Below are 16,966 nucleotides of genomic sequence, written 5' to 3'. Positions count from 1 at the left end.
ACTCCCAAATGCCTTATACTGCCTTAAATGTCAAGGTGAACAGTTGAGTTTAAATCATGATTTGATTTGTTCATTTTTTAAATTTCTGTTTTAAAACCTACCATGCACTTTAACATTTAACTTTGATTCATGTGTTCTTTTAAAGCACATTAAAATTTGATTAAACAAGTACATTCAGAGTATGAAAAGATTTAAATTAATCCAATAACACCCAGTCAAAACCCAATGACTAAATGCTTAATTTCAAAAAATAATTCTCCACCCCATCCCAAACCTGTCTTCTTATGGCTTGTTTGTTCTCATTTGCTATGTCATCAAAGAACAAAGTAAAATGAATTTTGGTGGGCAGCCAGTTAATTATAGACTTGGCCCTAGTATTTGGGCCAAGAAATCACTTTGTAATCCTAATTTTCTGTTTTGACTTTTTTCTATGACTCAAGTAAATGGAATAATTTTCACTTTACTGTGTGTTTTATAGACCGAACAGCATTCTCTGCAGGATGGCAAACGTCTGAGCTAACAGTTAGCATTTAAAGAAATCTATATGAATGTTTTCAAGTTTTTACACATTTGGATCTCAGTAGGCTCAGTTAGTATATGGACAAGGGAAATCTGTTATTTCAAGGAATTCTTCTGAAATTGATCCCCGCTAAGAGCATTTATCTCAGCCCCCTTGGCCCCTAGGCCAGACTAAATTACAACATAATAAGGAAGAGAAAAATATGAACAGTGTGACATTTTCTCAAAACACTCATATTTTACCAAAAAAGCAAATAAGGTAGAAAAGCATTTTAAAGGTTTCCCTCTTTCTATGTGTGGTTACCTAGACACTAAACACTTCTTTCAGACTCCAGCAGCAAAAATAGCACCCATTAAGATCAGCACCCACACTGGTTAGCTCCAGTTGGAGGGGGACTTGTACTAACAAGGCCCAGGTCAGGGATTTAATGCCCATGGGATCCAATTAACTTCACACTGAAAGAGGCCCTTGAGCCCCAGTCAGAGACGCAGGTTCATCCCGCTGGTTCTGCTGATGCCCAGGCCACTCTTTTATGCCAGGACAACCCTGGTCTGGGCCTTATCATCTAACGTGGCAGCAGCCTCCTATCTGGTCAGCCTGCCTCTGTCCTGACCAGTCATTCATAAGCTGGCCCATGTTCTCTGCCAGACGTTAAGGCCATTGCTGCATAAACCGCCCATTTCTTCTGATGACCCACTCTTCCGGGGTTTCCTAACGCAGACGTGGTCCCCAGTCAGGGTGGCGTCCTCTTTACATCAACAAGCCCCAGGAAAACCCCAGTCGATGTCTGCTGTCACTCTTCCCCCACCCCTCTGAAGCCTAATTAGTCCTGTCTCCTTCCTGACACCACTGTTGACCACTCTAGGCTGCGTGCCTTGTTTCGTAAACTCCAACACCATTTGCAGATGCTCGCACAGCACATGGAGTTTTGCCTTGCTGGCTGTTGTCTCCACCGCACATGTCTCACCTCTAGGATTATGTTGTACCTTGACTGTCTGCCCTGTGACCTGTACTCTCCTCCATCCCTCAAACTGGTCCACTGGTCTCACAAAGCAGGTATTTAATAGAAAGGTTTTGGTTAAATGATCAAAGGAGTGCTGTATTCGAGCAAAGGGCTGGATCCTGCTACCACACCACAGCTGCCAGGGAAAATACTCAGAACTCACTGAACTGTATTCTCTTCGTAGATTTTTTTTTTTCATACAAAGAACACTACATTACATCTCCACAAAATGAGAGCAACCACCAAGAAACCTTAGTATGCCCATCACCCTTGACCCGTAATATAATTTTTAGAAAAAATATTTTTAGAATTTATTAATTATACATAAATAATTCTTGACCACTACTGTTGAATGAAAGAGGGCAGTGGGGAAGAATTCATTATTTGGGAATGAAAGGAGATAGGATTGTTTCTTTTGGGAAAAAAAAATGAAAAATTTGAAAGGTGGCATATTGCAGAAGTATCACACATTTATCATTTTAGGTATTCTCCAAACAGGAGGGAGGGTGTTTCCATTATGGATCCAAATCTATTTCAATCAATTAAATGCTAACAGTTTTCACAAAAATAATTACTACTCAAAGGAGTGCCATAAAAATATCAAGAATTTTTAAAGTTTTCCTTAAGTTTACCAGCACTCACTTCTGCAGTCAGTTTTACTGTTAGGTTGACTTAGCAACCCCTTTACCATAAAAAATTTAAGAGGTGAATATTGTCATAAATTCTACATTTGTATGATCAAAATTAATAAATTATAAGGACATATTTTATTTTCACTTGTTTTCCAAGACCACCAGCCATGTCTTCCAATAACCCAATATTTAAGAATTTTTGCATCTCGACCAAGTATTTTCGCCAAATACGTTACTGCAAAGCAAGACTCTTGTGTTTTCAGAAAAAAATTATTTGCTTTAGTTGCTGCTTTAATGATGCCATTTTGTGGCCAGATTTTAACGGACCAAACTGCAAGTGTCTCAAGGGAAGGGACCATATTATTTTCACATTTATACATGAAGCATCTGACACCCAACACAGTGCAGAGTACCTGTTACCCACTTAATACTCCTGAAATGGGCAGAGCAAAAGGAAAGCATAGAATTACATTTTTTTAATAACATCTTTATTGGAGTATAATTGCTTTACAATGTTGTGTTAGTTTCTGCTGTATAACAAAGTGAATCAGCTATACATATACATATATCCCCATATCTCCTCCCTCTCGTATCTCCCTCCCACCCTCCCAATCTCACCCCTCTAGGTGGTCACAGAGCATGGAGCTGATCTCCCTGTGCTATGCGGCTGCTTCCCACTAGCTATCTATTTTACATTTGAGAGTGTATATATGTCCATGCCACTCTCTCACTTCGTCCCAGCTTACCCTTCCCCCTCCCCATGCCCTCAAGTCCGTTCTTTACATCTGCGTCTTTATTCCTGTCCTGCCCCTAGGTTCTTCAGAACCTTTTTTTTTATTCCATATATATGTATTAGCATATGGTATTTGTTTTTCTCTTTCTGACTTACTTCACTTAATTTTTAAAAACTGCACTAAAGCAACAAGAAACAATTTTTTACAAATTAGTTGGCTGTTCATAATAAAGCCTGGTAAGAATTCAGTGAGATGGATCATCTCATACACTTCAGTGAAACCTGGCAGTATGTTTATACATTCACATACATATATATGTGCACATACATACCTAAGTTCATGCCATTCCACCCAAGAATTCCAGTTCTAGGAGGGATGTGATTGTGAATATTTGTATGCATCTAGATGGTTATTTCACTGTTATGTATAATAGCAATGTATTGGAAGCACCTAACAATAGGAGAATGGTTGAACTAATTTATCTATATTATGGAATACTATGCAGCTTTTATTGTTTTTAGAAGCATAAGAAGCTGCTCTCAATGCAGTCTAAAGGGGAAAAAAACAAGACACAAAATTGAATATACAGTGTGCTTCCATACATACAAAAGTAAAAAGACTAGAAGATAATATTCCATCCAGTAAAATATAGTTGAATATCTCTTGATTCAGAGGTTGCATGCATTGCTTCCTTAATTTTATCTTGTAATATTTTCAAGTGTTTTACAATGAGAATAGGAAAAGGGGTTTAAAAGAAAGCCTCCTTTAAAGATTCACCATTTCAGAGCTAATACGTTTGGTGTGATGACCCAGGAGTTGGGTCAAGAGTTCTTCCCGTCCAGATGCAGAATCTGGCCAGGAGCTCCACAGAGGATAGCATGACTGTCATTACCATTGACCCCTGTAATGCAAGGTCATATAGGTACTCTCTTTACCCCTTTGTACTGGGGATGGGGCTGGACTATGCTTGTGTCTACCAGTGGCAAGGTCTTGAGAGTGTAATCTCTGTGCTCTGCTGTCCATGCAGCAACCCTGACCTCCGGAGAACTGAGCCCATCGTGGAGAGCCCCTTGCAGAGGACCAGCAGTGGCAGTTCCTCCAGCTCCAGCACCCCTAGCTCCCAGCCCAGCTCCCAAGGAGGCTCTCAACCTGGGTCACAAGCAGGATCCAGTGAACGGACCAGGGTTCGAGGTAACGCTTTCCCCTACCTTTCCAGGACAGCATTCCCTGAGGAGGAGAGCCATGCACAGGGAACCAGATTACTTCCTGACTTCTAGGACTTCTGGTCCTGGCGTGGCCACCACTGTGTGATGCTGAAGAGCCACTTAACTGCTCTCAGCCTCAGTCTCCTTAGGGGAGTGGACCACCATCCCCAGTTATATGTGTGACATCAGTGTGGACTAAATGCTTTCTAATTGCAGATACCAGTGTTCGCCAGGGAGATCACAGAATATTGGTCTTACTTGAAAACGTAGTCATCAGTCACCTGCATTTCCATTTCCATTTGATTGATTGGTTAGAGTTTCATGGACCCCCAAGTATCCTCTTCCCCTTGTGTCAACTGTGTTCAGAATACAAGGTATTTTTCAAAGGGAAAGTTAATAAAGGCTAATGTAGAATAAATATACACTTGAGAGAAGATATAAAATCTATGACTTAAGAAGTACACTTGACTCTTCTGGTTTTTCCTATTAGAGAGGTAAAAATTAGCCTCTCTGACCATTTAATTCAAGTCATTCTTCATTGCTTAGTTTTCATTAATGAGGAAGCTTGTGAAAAACATTAATGTGTCCAGCTAATTATACATGATAACCTATTGTTTATAGCTAATCAAAATGTACTCTTTCTGCATAATCTTCTTCAGAAGATAATTTGGCCTCCAAGTAATAAAGACCGGGATTTTTTTGAAGTGCAATTTGGAAAACACTTATAAATTACTCTGCCTAATGAAAATCACCAGTTCTTTATTCTCGCTTAGCCTCTTCATTAGACACAATTATACTTTACCTCCTAATATTTCTTTGAGTAAACTCAAATGTATGTACATTTTGGAAAGGTCGATGTCAGACGTGCAATGCTTGTGTCTATGAATTGGGATAGGAACTGGCCTGTGGCTGGCCCTATGTGCAGTCTTCTGACATCAGTGGCACCACCCGGAGCTATGTATACTTTTGTTGCCTTGATCCAGACATAAAGTTACTTACTTTGGAAAACTGCCATTCCCTTACCTTTTTTCTATTCATAAGCAACTTAATTTGCTTAGTTAGAGCAAATGCTAAAGAAAACCAAACTTAGGTATACCATTTTAATTCTCTGATCTGGTTCAGGTTTAATTCTTATCTTCTTTCCTTTGGCCTTTAGTTTTCCTGGGTTAAAAGCACTCATATCCCTGGTGTATCCCTACCCAGGAAAGACCACTTTGAAACCAAACAAAAGAATCTCTCCCACCTTAGATTGCTGCTTCTCTACCTATAAACTCATAAATCAGAGGGATGCTCTTCACTTGTAGCTGTCAGGCAGCCCTCCCCCAGCCCTTGCTCTGTAACCTCTATTCTAGGGCCCTTCCGCTTTATCACCAACACTCTCCTTCCTGCCCTCACCCTAGACAACTCCCCTTTCCTCCCCCCATTTAAAAATCGTTCCTCCAAATAAAACAGGTTTCTACTTTTTTCTACAACAGTTCATCAGAAAAACTTATCCTGATGGGTAAGTGGTAAAGGAAGAAATCAAACATAGGATGCTAACTCGGAGGCTGGTTTAGTATAATAATTGAGAATAGGACTTTGAGAAATCATACGGAATCCCAGCTCTGCACACAACTTCAGTGTAACCTTAGGCTAGTTGTGTCATCTCTCTGTGTTCAACTGTCGTACAGGAAAACAGTGCCACGTCATTGGGTTGGAGCAAGGATTCAACGAGACAATTGACATAGAAAGCGTTTAGCACTAAGCCTGACACAGAATTAGTGCTCAGTAAATGGCGGTGCTGGCTAGTTTTTCATATAATTACCAGTGACCTCCAGGTTATAAGACTAACTGCGTATGGCTGATTTTGATTGCCTGAACATTTACTGTTTTTTCACGGATGTGCTTGAGGATTTGCCTAAGTGAATGAGGTGTCCGCTGAGTCATTTCCAAGGCTGACTCACCACAGAACTCCAGAACTTGAGCGAGCACCTTCTGACGGTCATTATCTTTCTTGGCCCTCTGTTTTTTTCCTCTAGCCAACAGTAAGTCGGAAGGATCACCTGTGCTCCCCCATGAGCCTTCCAAGGTGAAACCTGAAGAATCCAGGGAAATTACCCGACCTAGTCGACCGGCTGTGAGTGCTTTTCTCTCAAACAGTTTTGAACTCTTTTAATCTCCCAGAGAACCCGCAGGATAAAGTGGTTGGGGATGCACTCATGACTATGAAACAAAAAATGTTGAGATTAATAAGAACGGATGCTAGGAGCATCTGGAAGGAAGTCATACCTGATTAGGAAAGAAATGAACAGATCTTGGGTTGCTTATCTACTTTTGGTTATTTTGCTGATCATTAGCACTATGTTACAGAATAAAACAGGAAGAGAAATAACTCACATTCTTCCATAATTTCTACTCAGCAGCTTTAGCGAAAAGATGTTGAAAGTAACAATTAAGAATATTTGGGCACTTCCTATGGATTTTTCTTGTATATTCTTTTTACTTTAGCCTTTTCCTATATTATTTTCCACATGAATTAATATTACAATTTTTCTGCTGCATTTCTGCTGCTCTAGGACTGTATTTTCTAGACCAAAACTTGATAAGCATGGTCTGATAGGGGGCTGACAACCTGAAATCTAGCTTCATTGCTGGAACACGTCAGACCCCAAATAGCCTTAAAGAAAGAAATAAGAGGTTGGAGGTGGGAATTTGAAAATTAATTTGGAATGAGTTATTATATACTTATTTTATTTAAATTTTCCAAGAATCTTTTCTGTGAAATGGATGTGAAGATGTTTTCGTTTACTTTATTTTTTTACATTTTAAAGTAAGGAAGTACAGTGAGGGTAACAATGAAGGGCATTCACACCATTCTGGGTTGAGGTTCTTCTTGCCTTTTTGCATTTATCAGTTGTGTACTAACAATTTCCATTTTGTGTCTAACCTGCTGCCTTTCTTCCGGCTTTTCCCCCTCATGTGGATTCTTCTGGATTGGTTTCCTCTTATCTCAGAGCTATAAGAAAGCTATAGATGAGGTTAGTATTACCTATTTGCTTGGTCATGCTTTCACAAGATGTAAATATAAACTGACTTCCTGAGGCTGATATTCAGAAAGGTGGCCAACTGGATCACAGATGAAAGTTCATTCCTTTGGAGTGACCTGCTGAGAGGAGAGCCCTTTCACAGAAGCCAGCCTGAGCCCCTCAGACACTGTGTATAGCTCCAGAGACCTTCCTTCTAGCCAAAATGTCACTTTTCCAGCGTTCCAGTCTAGCTAAAGATAAGCATCGGTGCCTTGTTATCGGCACTGTTTCTCATCCTAGTATCTTCCAGTAGCAAAGCCTGAGCTTTTAACCTGCACTCGCCAGCCTTGCTAGGGGATGGCAGTTTTACTAACAAAGAAAAGAGACATCATTCTAGGGTCGTCCCCATTTATAGTGTGTGATTTGTGAACAAGGAGTTACCGGGTATTGTTAGATTAATTTGTGGGACATTAACTACAGCGTCAGCAGCAACGTCAACTTTAGTTAATGAATCCTGGCGAGTTAAGTAACTTGATTTCCTTATCTGTGGTGACATTTTTCCATTAGAAAAATATATGGCTTTGCCAATCTTAAGTAGCTTGCTAAGAAGGATGACTGCCTCACTGCTGTTTGTCAGACCTGCATGAATACAGCGTAGTGGAGTTGTTTTGGAAGAGAGAGGCCTTCTGCAAAGAGTCCTAACCGCATGGAATCTGAAGGCTAGCATTATGGCTTTAAGGCTGAGCACCGTTTTTCTGAAATGATGTAGAAAAAGCACAGGCTTTGGGAGTGAACAAGCTGCCTTCAGATTCTGGCTCCCCCAATAAATAACTGGAGGGGCCAGTTTCATCTGTAAAATGGGGATAAAAACACCTGCCTTTCCTCGCTCACAAGATTGTTTAGGTTCACTCAAGATCATGAGTGCGGGAGCATTTTCTGAAGTGTGAAGCGCTACGTAAAGCCAGGGCCTGAGGCGTGGAGCTATTCTGGTGGAAGAAGCACGTTTCTATGTGTCTGATCTTTACCAAAAAGCATCACTTTTTCAGAATTCTGACCGCCTCACCATTCAGAGTGATTTAGAAAGTCATGATCATAGTTAAAGAATTATTGCTTATATAAAAAAAAAAGATTCTACATGTCTACAGTGTGTGGATGGCATTATAGAAAGAAAAAAGGGAAATGTTTTTAATTGCTCTGTGCTACAGCCTTCAGGGATTATCACAAATTTTATCAGTTTTCTCCCAAACGGTTCTGGTGCTCAGGCTGCCAATAAAATGGTCGTGTGTGTGCACAGCTCAAGGTTTCCTCTTATGAGTCCAGAAATTAGCTTGGCGGTGGCTGTCAAGAGGGAAAGGGCTCTCGTGGATTTCATCTGGTTAACCCAGGATATTTTAGGCTTTTAAAAATTGCTTTATTTATTTCAGGATATACTCTAGCACACTGGACAGAGAAGAGAGGTAGGCAACAGAGGTACAAATAATTGAGGGGGTGTAAGCTGTACACCAAAATCTCTAGAGCCATGGATGACTGGAAAAAGCCCTCCACGTGATTCTTCTAACCCTACCCCTTGAGTATCACTGATCCAAAACACAGGACTCCTTGGTTCTGCCTAACCCAGTGGTCCTCAACCAGGGATGGGTATCCCCCCCGCAACTCCCCTTCCCTTAGGAGACATTTGGGAAAGTCTGGAGTCAGTTTGGTTGTCACAACTTGGAGGCGGGAAGCGGTGCTGCTGGCGTCTTGTGTGTAGAGCGGAGAGCTGCTGCTGAACAACCTACAGTGCACAGGAAAACAACCTACAATAGAGGCTTATCCACCCCAAATGGCAGTAGTGCCACAGTCAAAAAACCTTGAGTTAAATCTCTCTCCCATCTCCATTCCTAGGTTTTAAGATGGCTTCCATCCACCGTGACTGATATGCCATTTAGATAACCCGAGTTTGAAATGAGCGGTTTTAAAATGCCAAAAACATATTGCTTGTTATTGCTAATTTAATTATTTGAGTCCCATAAAAGTCAGTCTGGGGGAGTGTCCATGCATTTGTCATTCCTTCCTATGGGGCATGAGATTGTACAGCGTAGTCTGTGATTATTTAATACAACCCTCCAAAATAAATATTCTTTTTACTTTAGCACAATTAAATAGATGTCATGAAGATTAGATACGTAAGCAAACACTGGCTTTACCACCACTTTTTTATTGTATGTAGAAATCTGACAAATTCCAGAGCACATCCATAGACTGGACAGAACTGGAACAAACCTTTTTTCCCTCAGTTGAAGATTCGAAGTCAAGTGACTTCCCCAAGTCATATCTTTAGATTTCCTAAAAAGGAAATGAATTATTTTAATATGTAAAGAAAAAAACAACTTTAAAACCTTTAACTATTATTTTAATAGTTTAAAAAAATTGAACTAAAATTTGCATAAACTATATTGTTTTTAAAAAGATACCCAAAAGAGCACCTTTTAAAGCAGAGTATGCATAATTGTCAGATTAAATAAGCCTTTTTGAAAGAAAAATTATATCAAGTTGATTCTAAAAAGTGTTACATGAAACAAACCTTTGGGTGAGAGCCCCTTAACTATCTTTACTCTGTAGTCAAAAAGCTTAACATTTTGTCATATTTCTTTTTCAGTTATACATTCTCAAATATTTTTATTGTAAATAGCACTTTTTCCTCTTTTTAATACTTTTTAGCTCCAGGCTTGAGACAGTCAAGCAATAAATTACCACAAAAACTCATTATATGGAGAAGATTGGTATTGTCAGAAAATAAAACATATGAAAATGGATCTGAACACAATGGTGTCAGTTTTAGATCATGTCTCTTTCCTATAACTTTGCTATTCTAAGTTTTTCCAGGGTGGATGGATAAGGAACAAAACTTCAGCTAAACACACAGACTATGGGCAATGGAAGATTAATTTTCTTTGGCTGGGGTATTAGTTTTGAGTTACTCATTATTGGTACCTTGGGATTTTCATATATGTCTCACCTGCCAAGCTGTTACCAATTAAACTTAAAAGGAATTTGCAATTATTTCTAAAGTTTCAGGAAAGATAGCTTTTTAATAACACAGAAACCAAAAAAAAAAAAAAAAAACAAACCTCTAATTAAAAGTGAAATTATAAAGCAGGTCAGAGCTTTAAAAGTGTTCCTAAATACAGTGTTTGGAGAAATTTAGGTGATTTTAACAAGTGAGAGTTACTTTAAATCAATGGACTTTGGACCAGCTAAATATTTCTAAATAGTTTTGATTTTTTTAAATCTTCTTTGTCTTGCTTTGAAATGTCAGTGATAAGGAAAACCAACCCATGGGGAAAATGTATTATTAATTTAAATAAATCATAGTTAATATTATTATATTTTACTCAGAATTACTGACATTAGAAATAAACTCTCTTAACCATATTCTCTCTTTAAATTATAATAAAAATTTTTTTAATCACAAGTAACATTTTAGATGCTAGTTGTATTATTTGATGAGACATACATGGTCCTAACATAGAGAAGGAAAAATACAAAATAAATTTATCTAATTTTTAATTATTTTATTGGTTTGGAGGATTATAATGTCCTTTTTCATTAATTGTTTTAACAAATATCTAAACTGTATTTTCCCAATGTGCTCAAGTGTAGCATACCCTTCAGTTTCTCGTCAATTTGATAAAGATAAACATTGGCAGTTGTCAAGAGGAAATAAGAAGTAAAAAGCTGAAATCTGAGCATTAGCTTTTCTTATTTTGGCCCATCACCAAAGAAACCGGAAATAAATTTGCCTAAAATTCTGTGTGGTAATTTTCCTCTTCATTCATGGTGTACATTATATTTAAACGGTTTGAGTCTTTTTAATACAATTTTATTTTCACTTTCATGGATGGGATAACTATATCCACTGAGATTGAGGCCATGTGTGTGTGCATGTGTGTAAAAGCCCAGCGAGCATGTTTGGGTGGAAAATGCACAATTTGAATTTTCAAAAGCTTCCCTTTTCCAAGGGCTTCAATTCAAATGACTACAGAACAAATGTAAAAGTTGTCATTGCTGTCCCTTTGATTTTTATGAAATCAGAAAGAAATGAATCCTTCACGTAACACCTTGAACTTTCTAAATTTCTAGACCAAATAAAAAACCTGCAGCATTTTCTGTCCTTAGTCTTAACCAATACATTCATGCCTCACATATAGGCACCAGTAAAGAAACAGGATGATCTGTTGTCTTCTCAAAATAAAATTATATTTATAATTTAATTACACACATTTATCACAACTTTTCTTCTAACCTATCAGGATAGATTATCAGATGTCATTTAGATCACCTATATTGCTCTAACCTTACATCAGGTGAATTGGGCAAATACATTTCTGGATTGAAATAAAGAGAGAATATGGCCATAAGAAAACTGTGGGATTTAGTATCTTCAAATGAGTTTCTTTCTCCCTAATCCCCTGTCTCTCACTGAATGCTCTGATTCCCACATGGGTCACTAATGTAGGGAGAAATGGTAAGACTGATGTCAAATTGCTTTTTCTTCACTTGCATGCTGTGTGCCAAGGGCAGTTTAACCCATGCAAATGAGAGCGGCCATGCTTTAGCAGAACTGCTTCCCTCTGCATTGCTCTGAAAGCATGTACAATAAAAGGTAGTCAGATCTTCAGCACACCGCCTGCCATGTGCCTGGTGATTAAATACCACCTCATCACATCCATAAGGCTAAAGGTTTCATCATACTCATGGAAAACTGAAAGTTTACCTCTTCCTTTTGGTGTTTGCACATTCATTTCAGTATTCTCCGCCAGGGTTTCTGCCAGGTGACGCAATATCAAACAAAAGACAATGAAACACCTATCGTCCTGGAAGAGAACTCTTGTTTGTTTTTGTTTGTTTTATTTTGTTGTTGTTCCTCTTGATTAACTCAGCTCTGTGGCTCTAAATTTCAGTGGCACTGGGCTTTGGGGTGGGCCATTATTTGATGTGGTGCCTCGGCTGTCCAGGGAATGATGACACACCAAATGAGTCATTGTAGCAGCTGGAACCTTGGGAATTGCTCTGTTCTGTGACTGATGCTAGATTTTGGTACAGTAGCAATCATAAGAGGAGAAAGTCCATGACTATGGCTTGGGCAGGAGTCTCAAAATACTGGGGAGTAATTTCTAATCCTGTGGGTAATTAACTATGAGGGTGGGTGACCAACTTCACCTTCCCAAAATAAAATGTGAACCCAGTGTTTGTATATATGTGTACACACACAGTGCACATACACATATATACACATGCAGATTCAGAACCGAACAGTCTCAGTCTAGCAATTGGTTGTGAACAAAGTTTAAATTTATTTCATCTTTCTTTTCTAGTTTCTCCGCGCTACAAACATCGTTTTCTTGGTTTCATGCAGTAACTATGTTTGTAACAGTTCTATAGAGAGCTTTTTTTTCTTGTTTATTTCTTGTTGCTTGAGTCGGAGACTTGCTGAGAGACGTCGCTTTGGTCGTTCTATAATTCATATACGCTGGACACGCTTTTCTCTTGTAGGATCTGACGGCATTAGCCAAAGAATTAAGAGAACTCCGGATTGAAGAAACAAACCGCCCACTGAAGAAAGTGACGGATTACTCCTCCTCGAGTGAGGAGTCGGAAAGCAGTGATGAAGAGGAGGAAGATGGAGAGAGCGAGACCCAGGACGGGACGGTGGCTGTCAGCGACATACCCAGACTGATGTAAGAGACCTGCGTTTTACAATATTGTTTCTGGTTTTTTTTTGTTTGTTTTGTTTTGTTTGCGGTACGCGGGCCTCTCACTGTTGTGGCCTCTCCAGTTGCGGAGCACAGGCTCCGGACGCGCAGGCTCAGCGGCCATGGCTCATGGGCCCAGCCGGTCCGCGGCCTGTGGGATCTTCCCGGACCGGGGCACAAACCTGCATTCCCTGCATTGGCAGACGGACTCCCAACCACTGCGCCACCAGGGAAGCCCTGTTTCTGTTTTTCTATGTTTTGGTTTTTTGGCCCCGAGGCCTGTGGGATCTTAACTGACCAGGGATCGAACCCACACCCCCTGCATTGGAAGGCAAAGTCTTAACCCCTGGACCACCAGGGAGGTCCCTCCCGAGACCTGCTTCATCATTGTAGGTCAGGAGAGGTTAGGTCTCCAAGACAAAAGGACAGGAAATATGAATTAAATATAAGATCATTTATGAGTCTCGGGCAAAATTGACTTTGGGGATTCACGTTTTTATTAGAGCATAGTTCTATCTTCACCCCTCTCCCTAGACACAGTTACTTAGAATATGTAGCATTTCTAGGACTGCATATGCTTTGTCTAAGCTGTTGTGGCATTCACCATCCCTTGGGTGATGCTTTCTTGGTTCCTGTCATCTCTGGGCAAGTGATACTGACAGCCACACCCTGAACTAAAGAGCAAAATTATAGGCAATGGCATTTAGGGGTTAAAACTGACAACATGAGACGTATATTTCACTGTCACCACCACCACTAAGGTGGAACGCAGGAGGCAGCATGAGTTAGCATCCCAGCAAAACAATCAGGAGTCAAACAAACCTGCAGAGAAGCTTCTGAGTGTTTGACTTAAATACACCCCTGATTTTCTACTTCATCTTCTCCATTGTCTCTTTTATGTGATCCTCTTTGCTGCAGCCTGTGACCGCACCACGTACAGTCTTCTTTTTTAGATATTTATAGCTACCTAGCTTTCCCTTAGTATTTACAGCCTTTACTTCTCTTTTCTTTTCCCTTTTTCTCATCAGACTGGATCCTAGAAAAGAACCTCTCCTCTTCCCCTATTACTTCCCCAATTCAAACAAACATATTCATACAGTCACACTCACATACATCTCTCATTTCCTCTCCCAAATAAACACAAGGTGCCCAGCCCTGGTTTGCCATAACTTTGATAAAGAGCAATGCTAACTTTTCCATCTTCACTCCTCCTTCATTTCCATTTCTTTGACTCAGCTACCACTGTTGGTCATCACACCACATTTACTCCCTATAGAGAAGATGTCATTTCAGGCCACAGATTACAGTCCTGTCCAGCAGAGGCTGGCGAGACAGGGCCTCCCAGTCTGCAGGAAATGTCATCCATTGATTAACGATCGTTACATACAAGCAATTCTGAGAGACAAGTCCAATTATCATAGCTGAAAATCCATACTTGTTATTTTACTGCTGATTACCCAGTTATTGACAACCATAAATATGCTAAAATATGACATTTGGAAACAAATTGCATTAAATTGCTTTTTTAACAGCAAATAAAGTTGTTCTAGAGGCAAAATCACTAATCCAGAACATTGCCACAAAATATGCTGGTCCTTTCAGTTTTTGTCTTAACTCAGCATTGGTTCATTCTTCTAACAGATGCTTTGAATTCCCTTTAAGCACTGAGCATACAGCTATGAGGGTGGATTGTGAATTTAAAAGATTGGTAAGACTTCTACTGTGTGCTAGACCCCATACTGAGGGCTTTGAGACATTCAAGAAGTGCGGACATGAATTCTGCCTTCCAAAAGTTTACATTCTAGTTGGAGAGAGACAAAATTATACATGGAGAAGTGCAGAGTAATATAAATAGTTGGAAGAATAACCAATAGCCTTGGAAGAGATGTTAAATCGCATTTGGTTTTTAAGCCTCCTGTCATATTTTGTAAGACTCTTAGTGGTATTTACCCTCGTATCTCTAAAGGCAAGTCCATCTCTTCCCCCACCTTTCTAAAATGGCCTAAATATACCATGCTGTGCTGCACTTTCTCTGCTGTCTGGCACTCTCTGGTTCCTTTAGAAATCACCTATCACGGCCCAGCCCGTACAGGCAGAACCCATCCCTTCCTCTGTGCTGCATGGTGTCTCCTGTGCATTCCTGCCATTTCATGGAGTACCTTGAATCAGGTTATTTATTACATGTTGTCTCCCTCTCTGGGCTGTGAGATCCTTGAGGGTGAGGATTGAGCCTTATTTACTCTCTACTCTTAACACCTTGCCTGGTGTCTGGAATAGTTGGTCTTCAGTGACTTTGATTTACACTTAACTGCACTGCACTGAAATTGGAAATCCTGGCTTCAAAGTGTTTATAGCCTAATCCAGAGGAAAGACGTGTACACAGATAAATGTCATCAAGGTAGAAAGGAACACGGAGTGATGTTAGAATCCCAGGTGGGGGGAGTTGAAGTAAAGGCACAGGAGGTTACGTTTGGTGGGAATATAGATGGCATGACGGGGGGAAAGTCTGGACTAGTGAAACCAGACCGGGATCACGTAGCCAGTGGGGAACCGTCGAAGGTCTCCTGAGCTGGGGAGTGACATGATTGGTGCCACGTTTGAGAGAAATCATTTCATCAAAGTGATTTGGAAAGAGAACAGGCTAGATACTGGTAAAGGCATTCAGAGAATCTATTACTGTAATCCCAAGAAGTCATAAATGGGCTCTCGTTGAATACTTAGAGTGGAGGCAAAACTTGACGTGGCTCTTGACGAATTGCTAAATATTAAACAGATTAACATGACTGTCCATTAAAGAACATTTAAAATATATAATTGTATATGAAACATACTCAGAGAAGAAACAGGATACAGATGTGTGCATGTGTATGTGTGTGTTTATTCCAATTTGCCAAATATATGCACTTTTGTGAATCTAAAATATTGGGTTGGCCCAAAAGTTCGTTCGGGTTTTTCCATAAGAGCTTACGGAAAGACCCAAACGAACTTTGGGGCCAACCCAACATATACAGTCTGTTCTGCTACAGCATGAGAAACTTCATACTATTAAAAAATCCATTGTTTCTTTAGGAATAAGACATTTCGGAGTTAGACTGCTTCTTACATACATTCTTATCATCTTTATTGTCTACTGTTAAGGTAAACCGTCACATTTTGTGCTGTATTTTTTAAAGCAAAAAATTACTATATTATATTAATTATATAAATATATTGCAACACAGTTCACTATCATGAAGTCTATACAAAAGAGCTTTTTAGAAATAGAGCACAGCCATTCCGACAAGCAGCTGGAGATCCTGATGTGCAAAACAACAGCTTCTTCTATGTACAGTGTTGGCCTCATATTAATAGTATGAGGTTTAACCTATAAGAGTGCACATAACTAAGATTGTATTCCATAACTAACCAACTGCACTATTTCCCAGTGCCTCATGCATGGAAAAATAATGAGTGAGGGGGAATTATAATAGTGGTTACCTGTGGATTATACAAATCAAAAGGATTTTATTTTATGTATAGCCCCAATTTTATGTTAAGCATGCACTATTTTTATAATCAGGGAAAACATAAAAGCTTTATAGAATAGGACGGAGGGAATGAAAGGCACGTAAGCTGATTTGCATCAGCGCAAGCAAGCTGAAGAGGCAGCCTTCAGTATCAGTCTCTTCCCTCAGGTGCCAGCACATGCTTTGGATCAGTACATATGAGGCGTGGTCTTCATCACTAGGACCACCTATTGCTATTGCAGTCCCTGAGTTTTGCACAATCTCATAAAATGCAGTCTGGACACTGAAAGCCACATGTCCCCTCTTTCCCAGTCTCACTAGAGAGCCATGGTTCTGGCCCCGTTCACCAGCCAGGCTATTGTTGTGCCCACGCCGCCTCTTGCCTGCCGTCCTCTCAGCCGTCCTGTCCGTTGGTTCAGTCTTTGGTCTGAGTCGTGTTGTAGAAGTGGGTCTTTGGTCGTGCTGTATCCCTAGTGCCCTACAACTCTTTTCATTCCTAGGCCCCATGACTGTCACAGCATATGCTCCAGCCGAACTGACCTTCTCATTATTCTTTCCGAATGCCTTGCACTTTTCCAATGTTGTCTTTTCTTGGAATGACCTCCCCTCCCTCTGTCCCACATTCT

The 16,966-nt window shown here is 40.0% G+C and overlaps 1 protein-coding gene across 4 annotated transcripts in view; it reads left to right on the top strand.

Annotated features, from left to right (window-relative positions):
• Positions 1–16,966, top strand: part of TNIK (TRAF2 and NCK interacting kinase) — a 414,235-nt gene that overhangs the window by 358,270 nt on the left and 38,999 nt on the right. For 2 of the 4 annotated variants that reach the window (XM_079921222.1, XM_079921220.1), the window contains 4 exons: positions 3,917–4,080; positions 6,113–6,210; positions 7,088–7,111; positions 12,635–12,819. In XM_079921222.1, the coding sequence (XP_079777348.1) occupies positions 3,917–4,080; positions 6,113–6,210; positions 7,088–7,111; positions 12,635–12,819 (471 nt within the window). The remainder of the gene's footprint in view (positions 1–3,916; positions 4,081–6,112; positions 6,211–7,087; positions 7,112–12,634; positions 12,820–16,966) is intronic. The other 2 variants (XM_079921223.1, XM_079921221.1) reach the window with 1 other exon arrangement.

Source organism: Stenella coeruleoalba, assembly GCF_951394435.1.
Source record: "Stenella coeruleoalba genome assembly, chromosome: 5".
NCBI classification, from domain to species: Eukaryota; Metazoa; Chordata; class Mammalia; order Artiodactyla; family Delphinidae; genus Stenella; species Stenella coeruleoalba.
This window is presented reverse-complemented; position numbering and strand designations above follow the sequence as displayed.